This window comes from Abrus precatorius, unplaced genomic scaffold, assembly GCF_003935025.1.
Source record: "Abrus precatorius isolate BTA unplaced genomic scaffold, Abrus_2018 Scaffold11, whole genome shotgun sequence".
In the NCBI taxonomy this organism is placed as follows: Eukaryota; Viridiplantae; Streptophyta; class Magnoliopsida; order Fabales; family Fabaceae; genus Abrus; species Abrus precatorius.
This window is the reverse complement of record NW_020874303.1, coordinates 22,783,769-22,804,936: the sequence shown is the minus strand read 5'-3', so window position 1 is coordinate 22,804,936 and position 21,168 is coordinate 22,783,769. Positions and strand designations below refer to the sequence as shown.

At 33.4% G+C, this 21,168-nt stretch overlaps 2 protein-coding genes across 6 annotated transcripts; one reads left to right on the top strand and one right to left on the bottom strand.

Annotated features, from left to right (window-relative positions):
- The first annotated feature begins 3,306 nt into the window (after window positions 1–3,306).
- LOC113853546 (flocculation protein FLO11) lies at window positions 3,307–7,285 on the top strand. The gene is made up of 6 exons (XM_027483963.1): window positions 3,307–3,557; window positions 4,248–4,419; window positions 4,610–5,299; window positions 5,753–6,200; window positions 6,319–6,400; window positions 6,757–7,285. Exons 1-6 carry the CDS (start codon window positions 3,528–3,530, stop codon window positions 6,958–6,960), a joined length of 1,626 nt encoding a protein of 541 aa, XP_027339764.1. The 5' UTR covers window positions 3,307–3,527; the 3' UTR covers window positions 6,961–7,285.
- A 4,104-nt stretch (window positions 7,286–11,389) lies between these two features.
- LOC113853545 (auxin response factor 6-like) lies at window positions 11,390–18,885 on the bottom strand. 5 transcript variants are annotated; one of them, XM_027483958.1, is made up of 14 exons: window positions 17,814–18,793; window positions 17,330–17,442; window positions 16,794–16,892; window positions 16,636–16,692; window positions 16,390–16,545; window positions 16,219–16,303; window positions 15,968–16,058; window positions 15,415–15,579; window positions 15,211–15,333; window positions 14,355–14,430; window positions 14,046–14,193; window positions 12,733–13,892; window positions 12,409–12,599; window positions 11,390–12,281 (listed from the first exon to the last, which is right to left on the bottom strand). In XM_027483958.1, the coding sequence occupies exons 1-14, from the start codon at window positions 17,854–17,856 to the stop codon at window positions 12,083–12,085; spliced, it is 2,706 nt and encodes a 901-aa protein (XP_027339759.1). In that variant the 5' UTR covers window positions 17,857–18,793; the 3' UTR covers window positions 11,390–12,082. The 5 variants fall into 5 exon arrangements, with proteins under 5 accessions (XP_027339759.1, XP_027339760.1, XP_027339763.1 ...); XM_027483959.1 differs by having other exon boundaries at window positions 11,767–12,281; window positions 12,733–13,889; window positions 17,814–18,885; XM_027483962.1 differs by having other exon boundaries at window positions 11,767–12,281; window positions 12,733–13,889; window positions 16,636–16,688.
- Window positions 18,886–21,168: the final 2,283 nt, after the last annotated feature.

The following is a 21,168-nucleotide window of genomic DNA, read 5'->3' as shown; positions in this document are numbered from 1 at the left end:
GTATGAAAAAAGAAATAAAGTTAAATTTAAAGACTAAAGAAAGTTTAATATAGAATTTGAATAGTAAGTATTAGACATAAGAAGAAGAAAAAGAGAAGATTAAAAAAGAAGACACAAAATTTGTTTAAACAAAAATAATTCAGTTAAGCGAAACTGTAAAATTCTTTTAAGCAAAAAAAAATTATGCTTAAACTAATTTTGAGTAATTATTTTTTTTTATTTTATATAATTTCACTTAAATAAATATAATTTTACTTAAACAAAAATAAAATTAGATGTCGAGTTTTTGTTACAACTAGAAAGAATATGAATCAAGTCTTTTCTTATTTACTTTTTAAGTAAGTTAAAATAAGATACATGCCTAGTGGTAAGTGTCTTAATTATTCTAAGATGTAATCAAGATGTTATCAAATAAATTTCTTAAAAGATAATGGTGCAACCTTTAAAGGATAAAAATCAAATAAAAAATCCAAAAATATTATAAAATGCAACCAAGATGTTATCAAATATTTCTCTTGTATTTTAACACATTCATTTCCTAAAAGTTCAAATGAATGGATCATGACAAAACTACATATCAACCAATAAAAAGTTTAAATAAAAATACATATGATTTTATTAGCTTGTTATTATATAAAAATCTATTAGGTTTTTCATCCCTGTTGGTAGAAGTACAAAATAAAAGAAGTGACTATGATTTTTAATTTAAAAGTATTTTTGAACACGTTAACAACATATTTCATTGAAAGAAAAGTGAAGAGACGTTCTTCCCTTCAACAGAAAATAAGGAGTAAAATAGAAGACGACCTTAACATGGAGCCATTCGTTGTATCTGTAGGCACGTGTAGAAGGTGGTCAAACATGTGGGCGAATCACCACTTCACATACCAAATGGAATGAGAAAGAAGACCAATTGGTCAAAACAATAGTAATGAAGAAAGTGCACACACCATTGATGATACACTTCATACCCAAATTCCCTGAAATGGGAACACACCATGTGAAGTAGTAGACCTCTACGATCACCATTCTCTCATGTTACTTTTGCCAATGAATTTATGTAATAAACGGTAATAAAAGAATGTTTCTTGGGCTCCTAAAATGAACAAATAGTATAAAAATGCAACATAAATTAAATACAAGGAAATTGTCTTGGACCATGTACCTCAATGAAAAGCAAACATAAAATAGATAACATCCATGATTTTCATATTGGCTTTTGAGCTTTTAAAGTATGATTTAGATGACAGATAAGATTAAACATGTATTATTGGCGAGATTTGAGCAATCAATAATTTATATCTTTTGAATATTGATAATTATTAATTGAAAAGTGAAGTATTTATTATGAATTTGAATATTGATTTCATGGGAGCATATTTGGGGGTATTTGAATTGGTTGGTCCCATAAAATGAAAGTGTGTAGAGAGTGGTCAAATAGAAATAGAAGAAGGAGAGGTCGAGTCACATTATGGAATTCCGAACCCTTTCCCTTCTCTCTTCTGATTCTGACACACTCTTTTTTTTTATTCAATTCATATTCCTCTCATCAAATTAATTAACCTGCGTTCGTTCCCAGAAGTATCTTTGACCCACCAAGGAATATATTCATCACTTTCTGTCAATTTTATTATTATTTTTATGCTTAATAATACATTTACATGTATAAACATTTTTTAGTTAAATAGTTATTACTCCCAATAATAATCGTTTTTCACTATTACGAAAGCTATTTGGAGCCGAGATTATCGGAATAATTGCCACCAAAGTCTTTTGTTCATTTTGATTTGATTTGAACTTTGGGATGCCTATATCGTTTTAAGATGCTAACACGAAACATGTCTCAAGTTTCAACCAAAATTTAATACTTATAAGTTATTGCCAACAGGAAATAAATTTAGAGTTTAGTTTCAGTGTATTATCGATGAAAAGTTTTTTTTATATTATTAAAATTAAATGCATTATTAATGTAATTTTTATAAATTAATATAAAATTAAGTTGTAACAGTTAATAATGCTGTTATCATAGGTTAATACGATGTTACGAAAAAGAAAAAATCATATTAGTTGGGAATGACCCCGATATAAAAAGGGTTAGCATTTTCTTGATCTCATTTTTCACTTGAACAGGTATTGTAACCTAACCCCTTCATAAAAATAAAAATCGTTTTATAATTTATTACTTTTACTTTTGTAGTAGTTTTTCGTGATTGATTGATTAAGACCTACTTGCATAAACAGTTTCTATGCAGAGGAAATTCAAAATCCAAACTTTTGATCATGCCTACTATTTCCATCTCCAAGACTGATCTAAATTCACTTATCTACCCTTTCCCCTTAAAAAACATATAATTTAACAATATTCATTCACTATTAATACAATGATTTTTAATATAAAAAAGTTTTTGCATTGAATTTTTAATTTCACCAATAATTATATGAATAATATAAATTAACAATGAAAAAAATCACTGTTATTAATTCATTTTTTATATTTTAAATCTTTTAAAATATTAATTTTTTTATCTACCCTCCGTATATCAATCAACTAATTATTTTCATCTCTTAAATCACATGTTGAATGGTTTAAAATTTTTTCATTTAAATATAAAGGATACACTATTAAATAAGATTTGATCAATGTAATTTTTTTGAGTTATCCCGCGAGCGTAAAATAAACAAATATAACTATGTGTTGTTTTATATACTTTAACCTTGTTATTTTTTCAAAAGAAATTTGTTGTAAATTTTATTAAAAAAGAGAGAATAAAAAATATAAAGCATTAAAGAAAAACAATTTACACGCTCGTAATTCATGTTTAACACTTTAATTAATTTGATTTATGCGACATTTTGTATTTGTTTAATTTAAACCTAAATAAAATTTATTTTAATTTATTTATAATTAAATTTTTGTTTAATTTTTTAATTATATATTTTGATTAAAAGGTGTATCAATGTGAAAATTAATTTTATACTTTTATAATAAACAGTAGTTTAACAAGTTATTAACATTGAAAACAAAATTTTATTAATAAATAAATTTTTATTTTAACTAATACCCTAAAATAGTGATTAACATTGACTTAATATTTTTATTTTTAATGTATTTTAAGAATATTAATTAAGATAAAGTGTTAAGAGAAAAGAGGTAAATCCTGAATGGAAGGGGGTAAAACAGTAAAAGTAAAAGCAGTGAGATGCTTGAGCAAAAGTGGGCCCAGTCTGATGGCGTGGCGAGATCATAGTTAGATACAGCATCTCTCGTACTGCAGGGGAACCCAAACTTAAAAACACTTTCTTTAGAAAACAAAAACATCTTTTGTTGTTCTTGCTCTTGTTCCTGTTCTTCCTCCATCACATTCATAATCTCACTCTCTCTCTCATCTCTCTCTCATCTCTTTTTCTTGCCATTCCTTCACAACTCGCTACTCCTAACTTACAACCCAAGCTCCAAATTTTAACTCTTTTGCCATCCACTCTTGCATGAGCTAGCTTCCAACTTTCACAGCTCAGACAGAGATCTAATGGAGTACGAGAGGATAGAGAAAGTTCAGGTTTGACATTTAGCTCCATTTCTCTCTCTTATAACTCTACCTGTTTTGCTTTTCGTGGTTGGTTAAGGGGAGCTATGCATCTTGGGGGGGTGTTCTATTTAAGCTTATGCTTTTTGTTTATCAAAATTTAATCTTTATTTTGTTTTCCAACCTGGGTTGGTGGGAAATTGGTCCATTCTTGCCTGAAATTTTGTTTATTTATTTTTTATCATTCAGGGTTCTGTTTTAGGAGTTAAGAATAGTCATTTCATCTGTTTTGTTGCTTAATGGGTTTCGTTACATTGATTCCCTCCAACTGAATTTTTAACACGGTTTCAAAAATTATGCTCTTGCTTTTTTTTGCTACTTTTGTAATGGATTGAAAGCTTGGATTTGTCATAATTGTTTAGTGGGTGCGTGGGGAAGGGAGTGAGAGAAAAGGCTGAAAAAAAGGGAAAGAAAGAAAAAAGAAAAAAAGAGAGCAGGATTCAATTACCCTTGTTTTTCTTCCCAGGAAAGAAAAAAGGTGTGGGTTAAAATGGTGTGGTGGGGTGGGGCTTTTGGTGGAAAGAGAGTGGTCATGTAGTGGGTATCATTCATTGTTTATGTAGTGTTTTGCAAGTTGGGTTCTGTTTGAAATTAGCTAATTCTGTTCTTCTAGGCTTTTGTTGAGAATAAGTATGGCATTTGTTCTATTTTTCACATCTGCAGACTGGAATAATTTCTCCCAGTAAACTGAGGATGAAGTTATTAGGGCCTCACCATCATAGGAAGAAGGATGGATCCAACAGTAACTCATCCAGAACCTCCCCTTCAAGGCTTGAGGATGCTGAATTTCTGAATAGCTTACTTGCTTCAAAAAATGACAATCTTGATGATGAAGGTCTGCAATTGCAATTTATTTATTTTTGCATGTACATTTTTACTATGTGTTAGTTATCATTTATAACGTCTTTTTTGGGTATGTTTTTCTATGGAATAATGTAAGTAATGATGTAGTGATGCCATATATATGAATTTTGTATTTTGGTTTTTGCCTCTTTGCAACTAATTTAGAAACCTATGCCTTCTAGTTACATCTCCAAGCTTAGAAATTCTATCATTAAAGCCATCCAGTGATGCCGCCCCGGACAGGAAACAGAGTGATCCAACTTCTTATGAGCCAAAAGATACAATGCCCAAGGAAAATGGCGACATGGCACGAGTAAAGATGCAGCATTTTCAGAAGGTTGACACTGGAAGTTCGAGCACAATTCACCCGGTGAGGACAACAGAAGATGAAAATCTTGATTATGACAGCAATGCTAGCTCATCTAGTTTTGAGTTTGACAAAGGAGAGAGACCAGTGAACAACCCCGCGACTAGATCCCTATTGAGACCTATGTCTTCTAAGTGGAATGATGCTGAGAAATGGATAATGAATAGACAATATATTCAAGCCAGTCACTCCAAAAAGAATACAGTACATAATAACCCTGCAAATCGCTTGCAAACAAGTATGGTGAGGGTCGTTCCCGAGTCTGGTAATTACGATCATAAGCTTACAACAGGCAAGGTGACAGAAACAAAGCGAGTTGATTTCTGTCAACCAACATCACATATGGGATTTGAGAAATTCTCTTTTGTTCCCTCTGATACTCATTCAGTATCTGGTCAAGCACATGGAAGAAATCCAGTGGTAGGGTCTTTTCCCCAAAGCAAAGATTTAAAGGAAGTAAATGAATTGGGTTTACCTTCCTCAAGAAGTACAGATGATCAGACAGGTATTTGAAGACCTCTTTCTATCACTACAATAATGAAATATATATATATATATATATGTCATCTTTTAGGAAAAATGAAAATAAAGGAAGCATTTCTGTAACTATTTGCTGTTTATGTATTTACAGTAGATTGAATTTGTCTATGCCATATGCCACAAATATTGGAAGTGTTTAATCTTCAGAATAAGCAAATATGGGCACATTATGGGCTGGCCTAAATTTATTATACTAGCATGTTTATCGGAGTACTTGAATATGCATGTGTGTGCTATGCTCTAGACCAAGATTCTTAATCTTAATATCCATAGACAAAATGTTTATGCAATTAGCAGATGAATGGTCTGAGTGAATACTAAAAGGTGTCATTTGGATATCCGGGTGCATGTGTACATCTTTTCATAGGGGACGTCTTCAGAGTGTAGATTGTCTGATTAACTTGTTCTTATCATACAGTGATTCCTGGGATCAGATCTGTTGCTATGAGAGATATGGGAACTGAAATGACCCCTGTGCCAAGTCAAGAACCTTCGCGGACTGCTACTCCTGTTGGGTCTGCAACTCCACTACGTAGTCCAACTTCCTCAATGCCTTCGACTCCTAGGAGAGGTGCACCTGCTCCAACACCTTTGGACAACACAACTGATGATGATTCAGAGTTTCCAGTTGACAACAGCAAAAAACATTTGTCTGAAGAAGAAATGAAGCTCAAAACTAGGAGAGAGATTGCAGCCCTTGGTGTACAGCTTGGTAAGATGAATATTGCTGCGTGGGCAAACAAAGAGGAACAGGAAAAGAAAAAATCTTCTCCTCGGGACACAAACACGCGAGAACAGGAGAAGATTGAATTTGAAAAACGTGCTGCACTTTGGGAGGAAGCCGAGAAATCTAAACATACTGCAAGGTTTTAATTTTACTCATTCTCTGTAGAATAATGTAAATCGTGAATTTTTAAATTAATTATAGAACCATGTAATGTGTTCATCTTTTCTAACGCAATTATAATATTTTAAAATTTGCAGATTTAAGCGTGAGGAAATCAAAATTCAAGCATGGGAAAGTCAGCAAAAGGCAAAATTAGAAGCCGAAATGAGAAAAATTGAGGTAGTTATTCTTTTACATGGAAACAAAGCTATTGCATGCTTAATACCTTAATCTAAATGTGATTTAAAGAGATTAAAAGCATTTAGTGATTGGCATAATAAATGTTTTTATCATTATTATTGATATATCTACTTGAATAGATTACATAAAGATATAACTTGGAAACTGTCTGTCTATCTGAAATAATAACAATGTCTCTTTCATTATGTAAGATTTGATCAAATAATAATATCATAAACTACATAAGAGCAAATCCATATGGTTCTCTGGCCAATATTTAACTGCAATATATCCTTAATACATAAGTTGAACTCTTTCCACCACTTTGCCATTAATTGAAAATACATACATTTTAGGCTAAAGTTGAGCAAATGAGAGCCCAGACACATGCAAAAATGGTGAAAAAGATTGCTATGGCCAGGCAAAGATCAGAAGAAAAACGTGCAGCAGCTGAAGCTAGAAAGAATCGAGAAGCAGAAAGAACTGCTGCTCAAGCCGAATGCATACGCCAAACAGGACGATTACCCTCTTCCAATTTCATTTGTTGTGGTTGGCTGTGATATAATACCGTTGAACTTCAAGACATTGCACTTAGAAGAACATGCAATTACCTCCCAAGATTGCTTACCCTTTTTACAGTGGAAGATATGCCTCATCAAAATGGGCACATCATCTTATACGTTACTTGAAACCTTGCAATTTTCAAGTATCTGAGTGCAAGTTCCTTCATTAAAGCGATTGATGAGTGATGATGTTTACAAGTTACAAAAATGTGTTTTCTTTTTTTATAAAAATTAAATGTTTGCTTTATGTACCTGGCCTTATTTACTCTATTAATGTAAATTTCCTCATGATTTTGCATATCCAACTATTTTCTTTTGGTTCCAAAAAAAAAATTCTAATGGTTGAGTGATGCTATTTCTTACAAATTTTTATTAACAAAGTGCAAGCTTGTGTGAGAACCCTAACAGTATATCACTATTTGAGTGTTGGTGCTTACAGACGTGCATTTCTTCACACTTTCTCGAGGTTTTACTATAGTTACTAAAGCATTGTTAAGAATATAAACTTGTATAGCACCCAATAAAGTGATTCATAGACTTCATTACAAAAGTGGTATTTGCGCTCGAGTTAGACTTGGGCTAGTAAAAGCTTGTTGGCACTTTTTCTCCAATTTTCAAAAGCATGTGTTTGACCCTTTTTGGAGCTTTATTGTGTAATGTAACCGGGAGTCATATCTGCGTGGAACATGCTATAAACAATAAAGTTGGCTACGCCTCTTTATTATGACCTGAACAGTCAAGTTTGTACAAACCACGCTCTCTTTTAATATGAATACAACATTAGCCTTTAAAACTTGCATAATTAAAAAAATTATTAACTAAAGTGTTAAATAAATAAGCAAAAGTAGCCCTTCATAATTCATAACACAATAAAGTGCTAGTCAATTTCTGCTCGCGTAACAAGTTGTATAATCTGAGATGTCATTAAGATTTGATTGGAGTCGTACATGTTACATGGGTAAATTTCGGCTCTTTAAAATCCCATGATGGACTTGCTTGGTGTTGAACCACATTCATGAGACTGACAAGGATTTAAAAAAGATGGGCACAAGTTTGATGATGATTCAGGGAGTGTGTGATGTCCTGAGGACTGGACCAGTAAGCATGGACTTGTTTTCTTATTGACTCGACCCTTTCAGTAGCCACTAACCTAAGTAATGGGCCAAATAAAGGTTTTGGGCTAAGTTTTGGTATGATGCAAGTTTCCACAAGGCTGTAAAAGTGATTCTCATTGAAGTAGTATATGTGAAAACGCCACCAAATGCATTTCAAAAGTTTGAACTTGCCTCTTCTTAGTAAAAAGAGAATTCGGGGACCACAATCAGCTTCTCACTAGGTTAGGAGTTAGGACCTTGAACTAGCTAAGAACCGCATTAAAACTCAGGAAATCTGCACCAGAGCAAAATCCCCTACGAATATAGTGGGGCATTTGGTTCAGTCCTATGGACCATTATCAACATTCAACAACGTTCCAAAAAAAAATTGGATCTAAATGACCTTTTCTTTTTATTTTTCTGTTTTCTTTAGTGTGAACTAAGAATTTTCTTTAGTCAATAGCGGAAGACTAATGCTTTTCAGTTGTAGAGATTATCCAAGTGAGTTTCATCTTAACTCTTTTCCATGTATATAATCAGGAATTAAAGTATTAAACCACTGTCACACACTTATCAACTTGCCTCTTTTTCAAGGATAGAATATGAAAATCAGATAAAAAGATAATATAACAAACCGGGTGGAAGAGATTGCTTCAATTCATTAGCTTTCTGAGGGTCAAAGACAGAAAGTGTACAAACACTGATGAATACATCGTACAAACATCAAGCGTTCAATTTCAATTCATTCTGCCAATAAACATCATACATAAAACCAAATTGCAATTACCATAGTGCTTCGCGAGACAAGTGTCCAACCCAATTTCTCTTTTACCCCGAATACTTATCGTTGTTTTTAGGGCTTAGTCTCATGTTTTTCTTTTTATAGAATCTAAAGGACTTGAAGTATTTTTCATAAGACAAATTTATTCATAGTAAATCAAAATATCGTTACTCTCTTCTGCCCCGAATACTTATGCTAATAATAATTATTATGAAAATAAAAAGTATAGACGAAAAGGTTGTAGGTATTTCTATATATTAAATTTTAAATGTTTCGATAGGTGCCAATTAAGGGTCCTTTTCATATTTATGCACCAAACTACTTCAGGCCACTTAAGCAAGATGTGACCTGAATATCTTAACATTTATGTCTAAACTTGTAAAATTATTCTGATTTAAAGATATTGCTAACACATTTTATTTGATTGCATTAATGTGTAAACTTATTAACACACTCATTTGTCTATTCACGCTTCTTATTAATAACTTGTTAGTATGCCAAGTTGTCAACCAATAGGGTGCTTTCATTTTCACTTTGCTGAAAATCAGGTTAAACCATTAGAAGGAAACTTTGAGTAGTTGGGCTGTTGTTTTAACCAAAACTCCATCCATGTCTTAAACAATAAAAGCTAAATGTTAATCAGTGCACAGATTAATAAAATGTCAATATAACAGTTATATCTGAATGATAAAAAATAAAAGTTAATTAATAATCACATAATTATGTAAAAATGTGCATTTTAATTTTGATAATTCTAGTAAGATTTAATTAATGATCTATATTTATTAGTTTTTACTTGAATAATTTTCTATAGTTAAATAAATAGATACTTATAGAGACTTACATGTAGCTCCATTCGTGAATGGTTCATGCTACATGATTATTGGCTCTCTTCAAAATAGAAATAAATAAGTTGAATTAGAACAAGGACAATATATACCTGTTTATCACTATTCAGAACCCACGGAGATTTCTTTTTGATGGAATAATACTCGTACAGATTGATTTCATGTCATAATTAAAGAAACAATTACCCATAAATTTTAATGAAAGAACCTACTATAAATTGACAAGTGTCGTTGTTAATTACCCAATCACAATTAAGAAGTGTATTAATTGGTAAATCAAGTTCAACACCAGCAGTTTTAGTAGTAATATCGAAATTTCAAATTCATTAAAAATCGGGGGAGATCGATGCTTAGACATGATGCTAAATATTTCATAATAACAGGAAAATTAGGCAATAATGCAAAATGCTTTTGGAGGAACATGCTTACTGTTTACGACAAAATAGTGGAGATGGGCGTCAATATCTACAGTGGAAACAACAAGAGACACGGTCCATGCACGTGTTTAACGAGGTTCCAGTTTGCTACAACCTTTTGGGTCGTGTTGTGGGTGACAGAGAAAATGCCAGATACCATGGTACGCAAGAAAAATAGAAGAGAGAGAGAGAGATTAGAAAATGAAATTAAGATAGAATGTAAGTTATCTTCAACAATAAAGGTGTGGGCTAGGGTTGTTGGGTTGCCTACCCTACCCTTTTTTTAATTGATATTATATGTTATGGTGATAGTGCCTTACCTTGTCATCATTCCATACCCATTAAAATAAAGCTCATAACTAATTAGGTAACCCCACAACATGCATCGAAAATTTGCAGAATTGAACCTACACTCAACTCCAACTTTATCCACCCATTCCTGTAGATATAGCTATTGCTGTATTGCCACAGACCTCCATTGCCCCACTTCTTCATGCAAAGACAAAACTCTTAGATTTTAACTTTTTCACTGCCTATCCCTTAAGTTTAACCGTATTTTTGAATGTGTTTATAATAATCTCCATCGTTTATTTGCTTAAGACTGAGCCACAATGAGCTTAGCAAACAAATGTAGGCTAAGCTACTAGACTTTACTTCTTTTAAACTTGTTTACCTCTTTAAAAATTTGATCTTACGATTTAAAAAGAGTTTTGAGGTCTAGTTATTATTAGCCTAATCTCTCCTAATTTGTTTTAGAAACAATAGAATAATCCGCCTTACATTTGTATATGCATACAACATTCTCACCTGTCAAAAAGTAATAAACCATAAGATGGCAAAAAGAGATATTATTTTACTTCATGAAGAATTGTATATTTCTATTAATTCAATCCTATTCGTAAAAAATGGCAACACTAGAATTTTTACACGGTAAGTTACTGTCAAATTATTAGGGATTGGGACTAGTTTATAATCTAGCATTATATAATAATATTAGTAACTAGCACACAACTCCCTAAACTGTAACGTCAAATATGTGCAATTGTGCATATTGTTCACTGCCTATTATGTATACATCCTACACCCCTTAAATTTTGCAATATTTACCCATATCCAAACCTAAATCCGATAAAAAAATACTTATTCTACCCACTTTAAAATTACTTTGAAATTACCCAATATTTCATTGTGATCCTACTTTCAAACATGCCACACCATCTACCATCATTAAGAAACAAATACTACAATTTCTCTACCTTAGTGGTGGCACGGAATTGTGGTGTTTTGGAGAGTCCAAATACTTTTTACGTGAAGGAATTAGCAAAGATCGAAATGGACAAATGTACAGCTTCGGCTTTGCCATTGATTAAGCAAAGCCATCACAACTAAAGTGAAAGGGTGCATGCCCAAAACCAACAAAGAATACAAAGACCTCACTTTCACATTTATGGAAGCAAGAAGTGATTTGTTCACCGTCCTTGTATTTTTAGAGAGACACATCACATGGTTTTGGTGTCCTCTTCACGTTCCAACTGTCACATCAACCTTTCCCAAAATGTTTAGTTATCAAAAAGATCAATAAGTCCAACATCATCTCCAATGTCCTTTCTTATCTTGATCTTCATACATGAAATAAACAGTTACCAAAGCACTCATCAAAGGTCCAGTAAGTCCTATGTATCACCTTCAATTGTCTAGTAACAATGATAGCTGAGAGAGAGTTCTCTTCAGGCATCGAGTTCCTAACAGAATAAGTAATCAATATATTGTAGATAGCACAATGACAAAATGCCATATAGTTACACTGTTTAGCTTATGAATGGTCCTAAGCAGCAAAAACAGGAAAACAAAACAAAAACAAAAGGTTTATAAGTAGCCTATAAACTACAACTAGACAGTACTTCCACCATTCACAAAGGGTTAAGAAGTACGCTAATAATACAAGAGAGAAGAAATTCATAGTATTGATTGTCACATCATTCAGTAGTTTAAAGACCCCACAGTTGTTACCCCAGTGCTTAAATTTCTTGGGTCCTCACGGCCGGTGTAGTCATCGCAAATGCCATCAGAGAGCCTCTGAATTGGAACTGAGTTCAGAAGCTCGAGGCCATTGTGGCCCATTTGCTGCACTTCCTGTGGGGAAAGTATCTTGATACACCATACACTATTTACAAATTCCCTGCCACACCAAATATCATGAAAACCATAAGTATAAGAATGGCTGGTAAAGAAAGGATTAAGTAACTCGGTTATTTCTGAAGTGACATTGGATTTCATTAAAGAGAGAAGGAACAAAGAATACTTACGGCCAAGGGCCATCGCCAAGGAGAAGAACATCATTCTCTTGGTCAACGAATACAAGCTGCCAGCCTGATCTCACAGGGTCCTCCAACTCACCTTCAAGGCCAAACATACGAGCAAGCTCGCTGCGTAGCTCATGGTAGCTGGTGAATTTAGTGATATCTAACGATCTCCCGAAGGACCCTGACTTATAAACCTGTAAAAAAATCATTACATAAAAATGCAAGACTTGAATAAGCCATCTTTTATTGTGTATCACAACAAAGTGGTAATGAGAAAAAAATTTAAGTTTCAAATTGATAGAGAACACACCAACTGGAAAAGCTCACCTTAACAAAGGTTTTGGTTGGTGGGTTTCCTTGGCCCCCGTTATCAGGAGTTGGCAGGAAGCCCAATTCACCAATATTGGGTGTCATTCCAGGATTCAATGAAGAATCTGTACCTGTGGTGTTTAGGTAATTAGATGATTGAAAAGGTATGGTTGGTGAGTCACTGTTACTGCTGACTCCCTTAAGGCTAGACATCCCATTATGCACAAGAAGCGACGATGGCTCTATATTAACACCAAACAAAAGATGGTTTTGTGGATCATTGCTCCCTTCTATTGCACACTCCCTTCCAGGAAAGGGTGGCAATGTAATGGCATTTTGAGATATGGTGCTCTGTGGCTGCCCCAACTGCTCCACTTGAGGCAGAACACATTGAGATGCTCCAGAAGAGAGGAGAGGATCCAAGGCAATGCGCTTGGAGGGCCATGCACCTGAAGGTTGAACAGGAACCCAAGAGCTAGTTCTAGGAAGGTTGAGAAGGTGAGATGGTTCATCCTGGGGAAATGAACTCAATATACTATGCAAGGGAGAAACAATAGCAGTAGTAGCAGGGTTCCCATTTGAATCTGAAAAACTTTGTTGATGGCCCAATGAAGAGATAGCTTGCATGGGTGGGGATTGAGATTGAGGTGCTGAAACAAACTGAGACATTGTAGAGACAGCACTTGAAATCTGCTGGTGATCTATCACTTGTTGTGGTTGTGGCTGCTGTTGTTGCTGCAGAAGATGATGCTGATTCTGATTATTGAATGAGTGCTGATGCTGTAGATGCTGCTGAAAATGTGTGTGAGTTTGAGCCTGAGATTGGGATGGATGTGGATTTTCTTGACTATTTGGAAAAGCTTGCTGATGTTGAGACTGCTGCAACATTTGGGTCTGCATTAAAGCAGAAGTCCTGTTGGGGAAGTTCTGTGGTTGCTGAAATTGAAGTAAGGAAGTAGCATGCTGCTTCGAAGGATCTAAAGTTCTCATATCCTGAAGTGCAGCAGCAGCCATAGCTTGGTACATATCGGTTTGCAAATTCACCATGGAGGGATGCCTTGGCTGCATCCAAGGACTAACACCAACGCCCTGAAAGGGAAGAGACTGAAGCCCTCGGTCTGGGTCTCGAAGCCACAATAGAGGAGAATTTATACCAAAATCATCATCCTTCAAGCCTGCTATGATTCATTGGAGAGGGTCAATGAAAATGAGTTTACATTTATGTATAAATGAAATTGGCTTAGAAATATAACTGAACTCAACATTGAAAATAGATCAGGTAGCTAGAAAGTTCATGAATATATTCAACTCAAAGGTGGCAAGAAGTATACCATGGAATGAAGGCATTCCTGGAGGCCATGGCCTTTTAAGCCTAAAGGGGAACGGAGATGGATACATTGGAAATGTTGTTAATGGCTCAATTTCCCATAAAGACACACGAGGTTGCCTCTCTCCTGCCGTGGATTCATCCCAGCCAACCTGCAACTCAAGTCAAAGACAGATTAAAATCCTTTCTCAGTCCTTAATGAGACGAATTGCTTCCTGAGAAAGATACTATTGATCTTACTTCTAAAGATACATGTAACATTCAATTTAATTATAGAGCATCAATGAAAAATCAAAAATGTTTCCACACAAACCTTGACTGAGCGCCAATGGGAATTTGGCCACCGAACAGAATCTAAGTCACTAATGCCAGTTATTGTGCCCATGTATCTGCAGGTGTATGTATATATTAGTAGCACAAACATGTAAAAATTTATACTGTCAACGAGGAATTTTATTCAACTTTATCGATGATATGCTACTGCATTATTCAGGATCAGAATAAGAATATATTCAAATCCAAGTCTCTACATTTTCATTGCAACAAATTATAGACCAGCAAAATTAAAACAAACAAAACCAAACTTGTGCTCAGGCAATTGATTTATGACATGTCTAGATAAATAAATTAAAAATGTATATTCATTTTGTATTGAATTTAAGCGCTGATATTTTATCATCATATTTATGCTGCCATGCACCTAGATTGCATACGTTGGGGGAAACAAGACCCGCATATCAACTTACTTTTAGAGTCAAATCTTAGACATGTAGTGCTATACTTAGTTACTTACAATAAACTGACTATCTGTTAAATAAAAAAAGCACAAACCAAGCACAACATGAAATTCACAAATATTTATGAGTTATGACACAAGTGCACAATGACCAGATTAATGTTTTCTATAGCACCTAGAATATTTTGGGACCATCATGCACAACAGCATGAGAGATTTGGAGAGATTTGAAGAACTTAAGAGAAAATCATAACCATCATTGAACACAAGCCAAGAATGCTTCTACAAATTTAGGCAATGGCTTACAGCAACTTCGAAATTTACCCATGTTTGATTTCTAAAATCATTGCATATTGACCTTAATATACCAAAATGTCAAACATAAAAGAGGAAAGCATATCCAGCATCATTTTCAACAAGTTTCAAAACCTACCGCCGCACACTAGATTCCTCTGTTTCAAACAGCATCCTGAAGCGCATACCAACTGAAACTCGAGTATGATACACTGCTTTAACATACTTTGCCAACGATATGACAAATTCTGATGGGCTAGCACTGAATTGAAAGGAAAAAAAAAAAAGTCAATTTACATAATACATCATAACTTGAAACTATAAAAATGTCTGACAGTTATACCGTGGGTTATAAAAGATGGTGAAACGACTATTTGTTGCAGCTGCGTGAGCTGCAGCAGCAAGAAGCCCCAAGTGCATGCTATCACTTGACAACACTGATGAAGGCATCACAGGTTGAGGTCGATTAGCACGTCGAATGCCAAGAAGCAATTGATTCTTTTCATTCCTGTTGAAGAAAATACACATTTATTAGACCAATGATTAGATATAAAAAAATTACCAATGATATTAACTATGTTCAATACTATCACTAAAGCCTAGATGAAAAAGCATATAGCAAGGAGAAATAGGCAGAAGCAACTCTCATGAAGCTTGAACCATACATACACTACAGAACAATAAACAGGAAGAACATGCTTCAATTGCAACCCAATTACAGATCCATGGCTTAAAATATAAATGACATCCAGGTGCTAAAATTCTGAATGGCTAAATGATATAACAAATCACGCGGCTTGGTTCAGGAAGAGAAGTCAATCAACCACATAACTGCCAAAGGCCAATTTCAATATACATGATGAAAAACTTGGTAGTGAGAGCAGAAAATTACTTACCAGATAAACAGCACTGAATCACCAGCAACAAGTCTTTTAGCACTCACAAAGACACTCCATCCTGTTGTAAGTAGATGCCTCTTAGGCTGGCCTGCAGAGAAAGAAAAAACGAATTAAAAAATTGTAGATGGAAACTTAACTTTTATCAGCACCCAGGAATAAATAAACTAAAGTAAAAATTAATTAATTAATTAAAAAATTCCTACATTTGCAACTAATATGACAGAAAAGATCACAGCTTTATAACTCACCCCGGAATATATGTCTGAATTTCCATTCATTACCATGCAAATCTCTTGCAATTAACTCTTGAGCGGGAGGCTGTTGTGAAAAGTCCTGCAGGTCACAATTATGAAGTTAACATTTTTAGAGATTTAATGAACAAGTTGAATTTTCAAAGCAAAAGACTAACAAAATTTTACCAATGGAGGGAAAACTTTTTCAGCTGCCCTGCGAGGAACAGAGAATCCCCCATGAGTGCTAGTATCACTGGCTGTCAAAATTTTGCAAAAGTAGTTTGTTGGCTGTTTACTCGGAGTGCCCAACTCTGCTGGAAGGTATGCCTCCTTTTGCTCTTGCTGAAAAGCATGGTCACGGTCAAAAGTTGAAATTTGAATATAAAAATAAAACACACACAAGTAATTATCAGTTAGGAAAGAGAATCATACAGGACTCAGAGGTTGCAAGGTCATCTGTGCATACACTTCATCTGTCTCAGTATCTGCCTGAATCCAAAACAAATGAACAAATAATTAGAGTCAAAGAGAGTGCAGAAATCAGCATATAGAAGAATTTGAAACAACGACACCAAAATAAAAAGCATTACATGCATAGTCACGTTATGGAGTTGACAAATAAGCTGCGGGGGTAAGCTTGGATAGTTGGGTATATGGCCATCCACTTCTCTGTTGGTAGACACGGCAACCTAAGCAGAAAAATGTTGATACAGGTTATGCTTGCATGCAGCTTATGTAGAAAAAGAACAGACATGTTATTCAATAAAAAAAAGTTCATGTGCTGGTTGCAAGGTGGTAGGTGGAGATATTCCATTTCTGAAGGTTAATTAATTAAACTGCAACAGTACACTGCAGAATTGTGCTTAAGATTGAGTCAAGCATTAAAAGACACACGGGTCACCACAGTTAAAGAATAAAGCGAGCTCTCCTGTAAGAGTGTTGAACTAACCCAACCCTTAGATCAGCATCCCACAGCGTTAGAGACCAAAGTGACAAGACAAAGAACCAATTTAAGTCAAAATACAGTAGCTAAAACAAATAGCATCTTCATGTCCAGGAACTGAAGATTCAAAGTATTATTTTATACATACTAGAAAATCCACAGATAACATCATATCTAACTCACCTGTTCACTGTGACCTTGTGGAAAATAGACCACGCGGCTTCCAACAGCTGGTAAAGAAACAAGAGGACCAGCACATGCATGCCAGAGTTCTGAATCTAGAACTCGTTTTTCTCCTGCAAAACCCCATCCCAATGTCATGAGTATGAAACAGAAAGTTCATAACTGCCTCCTAAATGCCTTAAAGGACAAAATGATTATGGCATAATCTTGACAGCACCAAGATCTTAAAGAAAATATGGTAAAGCCCCGAAGAGAAGAAGGTTCCTCGGAAAATTAAACCAAGTCACTTCCCAGAGTTCTCAGCTACAGCAGAAAGAATAGAAACTGTAGCCACAAGAGGTAAAACTTCCACATACAAAATGAGAATAACATTATAATCCCATGGGACTGAGGATGAAAGAACTTGTTTGTTCCACAGAAAAGAAACGGGAAATTAGAAGAGAGATGAAATGGAAGAAGAATAAGCAAACAAGAGTACACATACCTTCCTGTGGTGGAGGACTAAAACCAGCTGAAGAAAGTTTCATTTCAGTAAAGTTTCCGCAATTTCCAACTTTGAAGCCGAACCCAAAAATCAATTATTTAATAAGCTCTTAAGTAGACAAATTGAGCATCAACAAAATTCCCACAAGGTGAACCCCAAACCAAAAAACAATCCTTTTCGTCTCCTCCTTCCTACACCAGAATATCATTCTTCTTATCTTTATCCCCGTAACCAACCAAAACCCATTTGAATCTAAACAAAACTCAAACACCCCAGATACTGAATTGCCTCAACCATCAACGAGAAATGCTTAGAGGCTCAGAAGATTCCCACCGTTTCAATCCTCAACCAAAACCAGTTTCACTACAAAAGACAATTGTTTTACCCCTACCCTTCATTCGCTTCCAATCCTCCAAAACCCCACCACCCCAAGTTCCAATCTTCAACCCAAAACTTCATGATACAACGTTTTCAAACCCAAGAGCAAGTAACCCACTCCAGTATCTTACTTTTGCTCACCTCCGAATTTAGCAACAAACTGAAAAACCAAGCACGACCCAGAAACCAGATAACCTCAGAAACTTCGAAACCAAACAGATCTCAGCAAAAGGAGCAACGAATCCCAAAGAGTAGCGGATCTCAAAAACAGCGAAGCAAACAAGAACCAGAAAAGAAGACCAAAATGGACTAGGGAATCAGCACAACCACTCCCTGCAGAGCCAGAAACTGAAGCAAACGTTGCAACGGAAAACGACTACGGTTACAAACGATGGTACTAGTTCTTTTTTTGCGGAGGGGACAAGAAAACAGTGTGCTTACGCCTCCTTTAGAAAAAAGAAACCGGGTCGGTTCGGGTTCCTTCCTTTTCGATAAGTGGAAAATGGGTTGCAGTTCCGGCGGCGACTGTGACTGTGCTGCTACTATTGCTTTACCCTTTTTTTTTCTCTCTCTCTCTCTCTCTATGTTTGAGTGAATGAAGACAGAACCGCCATTGTTTTTGGGTGTATTTTTTAAGGAGGAGAAAGAGAGTGTTCCTGTGTTAGATGATTTGTTTTTAGGGAGAGAAAGAGATGGTTTCACAATTTCACATTTTGCTGATATTTATATTTCTAATTTTTTTTTTTAGAGAACACGTATTAACAAATATTAAATAAATGCTATTAAATAGTTTTAATTATTATAAAAAAAATATAGTGATTCTTTTTATAACTTAAAAATGAATATATTTTTATTTTGTATCATGTGCTTTTAATACGCAGTAAAATAATCATTTATATAAATAAATATTAACAGTATTCTTATTGAAACAAAATATTATTAATATAATTTTACTATAATTTTTAATACATTTACCACATAAATTTTAGTAAAAAATTAGTACTATTCTTTATTATTGGTACTTAAGTTATCAATACCTCATAGATATGATATGACCTTTTTGGTGCCCAGGATTGAATACAATCAAGGAGGGAAAAGAAATTAATGAAAACAATAAATTCAGCATTAAGTTTTTCTACTAAAGCTGCCCCGCCCCCTTATGCAGTCACTTTTCCTTTTTTTCCCAACATAAAAAATAACGGTTGTTATTTTAATAAATAAACATTGTACAAAAAACAACAATATTTTTGAATAAATATAAAACTTTATATTTAAAATATATTTTATTTATTTTTCATTTAAAAAAAATTTTTTTGTATTATTTAATTTTTTAACATGGTAATTTTTTATTTTTAGATAAAATATAAGTAAAATAGACCAAATTGCAAGCTAAATTGAACTAATATGTACTTAAATAAGCTTGTAAAAGACTAAAATATAAATAATTTAATAGTTGTCAAATAACCTGTACAAATTAAAAAATTATGATTAAAGTAAATAAAACATCACTTTCAAACATCAAGTTATGCATTTATTCCAAAGTTTTTATGTATAAAAAAAGCATTATTGTTGTAAGACTCAATTTTTCTATAATTTTGAAATTTGGAAATGTTTATTGTTTTATTTGAAAACTTAAATAAAACTCATAATCTCGTGTCAAGAAGACAAAAACAGAATGGGAATTTGCTCATGCCATCAGCTCTCGCGTTTAGCATATTAATAAAACCAAATTAAGTCAATTAAGGGTATGTTTAGTAACGATGTAATAATTTGAAAGTTTATTTTTATTTGTTAATAAATTTTCAATCTAAGACCATAGATATCATTTGCGGAAGACGCCCAGTTAATCTACATGCTAGATTTTAGTTAAAAAATTTATTTAATAAAAATAATATAGTCTGATAAATAATTTAAATAGATAATTAATAATATTTTTTAAATATTATTTTAATTAATGTTTTATTTTTATTATATTTTTTATCTTTATCTTTAATATTTTCAATAACTTAGTTTTTTTATAATTTTAAATATAATTTTTTATAATTGTCATTTATAAAAAATATTTACAAATGACAATTAAATTAAAAATTATATTATTTTATTTGTAGATGACAAATAAAACTAAATAAATATAAATATAAATATCAAAGTTTATAATCATTTAAAATATATAATTACCAAATATTATATTTTAGTTTAACAACTAATTTTATAATGCACTTTAAATTGATTGATTAACTTGTTAAATTTCAACTTATAATTAACTCTTTAACTACCGTTTTCAACTTTTCATTAACTTATCTACTAATTTTGTCATAAACATTCTACATTTACGCAGTTATTTTATTTTTTTAATACTGTGAAGAGAAGTTATCATTGTTATGATGGCATTAATATTAATTATGACGGGAGAAGAAAAGTGGTAAGTGGCCACTAGGGGGTTTGAATTTACATGCATGGAAGGATAAGGGAGAGCATGTTGAAGATTTTGTAGCATCGTAAAATAATTGATGTGATGAAAATTTGAAAAAAAAATTATAAAAATTATACGAAACAGTGAAATAGAGGATCCGTTATGTATCTTTTAATTATGGGTTATGTGGATCTACCCACTACAAACATATTTTATATACATTAAAACTGTGCAAGGACATGTGATCCAGAAATTTGCTTTTTGTACTCTTCGGGGAGAACCATTGCAGAAACAAAAGCAATCTTTTTGTACTCAAGTTTTTCTTTTTTTATTACTTTTCATGTTTAATCATACACATAAAGATGTGAGAAATGCAAATAGAGAAAAATAACTCATTCAACAAAGGAGACATTAATTAGGACGTGTGACAAAAAAATACTCATAATCTTATGGTTAGCATGATCACATAGAGAACCATACACAACTAGTCCGTAACTAGCAATATCACAGTTTTCAATTCTTAATAAAAGGTTACGTGTAATGATGGGACAACGAAATCAATGT

What these genes read in the sequence shown, in the direction of transcription:
- LOC113853546 (XM_027483963.1), top strand. Translation starts at nt 3,528, where the DNA reads ATGGAGTACGAGAGGATAGAGAAAGTTCAG. An exon ending in AGAGGATAGAGAAAGTTCAG is followed by an intron (nt 3,558 to 4,247) that starts GTTTGACATTTA and finishes TCACATCTGCAG; the next exon opens with ACTGGAATAATTTCTCCCAG. An exon ending in CCGAAATGAGAAAAATTGAG is followed by an intron (nt 6,401 to 6,756) that starts GTAGTTATTCTT and finishes CATACATTTTAG; the next exon opens with GCTAAAGTTGAGCAAATGAG.
- LOC113853545 (XM_027483958.1), bottom strand. Translation starts at nt 17,856, where the DNA reads ATGAAACTTTCTTCAGCTGGTTTTAGTCCTCCACCACAGGAAG. An exon ending in AAAAAGTTTTCCCTCCATTG is followed by an intron (nt 16,304 to 16,389) that starts GTAAAATTTTGT and finishes TGTGACCTGCAG; the next exon opens with GACTTTTCACAACAGCCTCC. An exon ending in CAACCAAAACCTTTGTTAAG is followed by an intron (nt 12,600 to 12,732) that starts GTGAGCTTTTCC and finishes ATTTTTTTACAG; the next exon opens with GTTTATAAGTCAGGGTCCTT.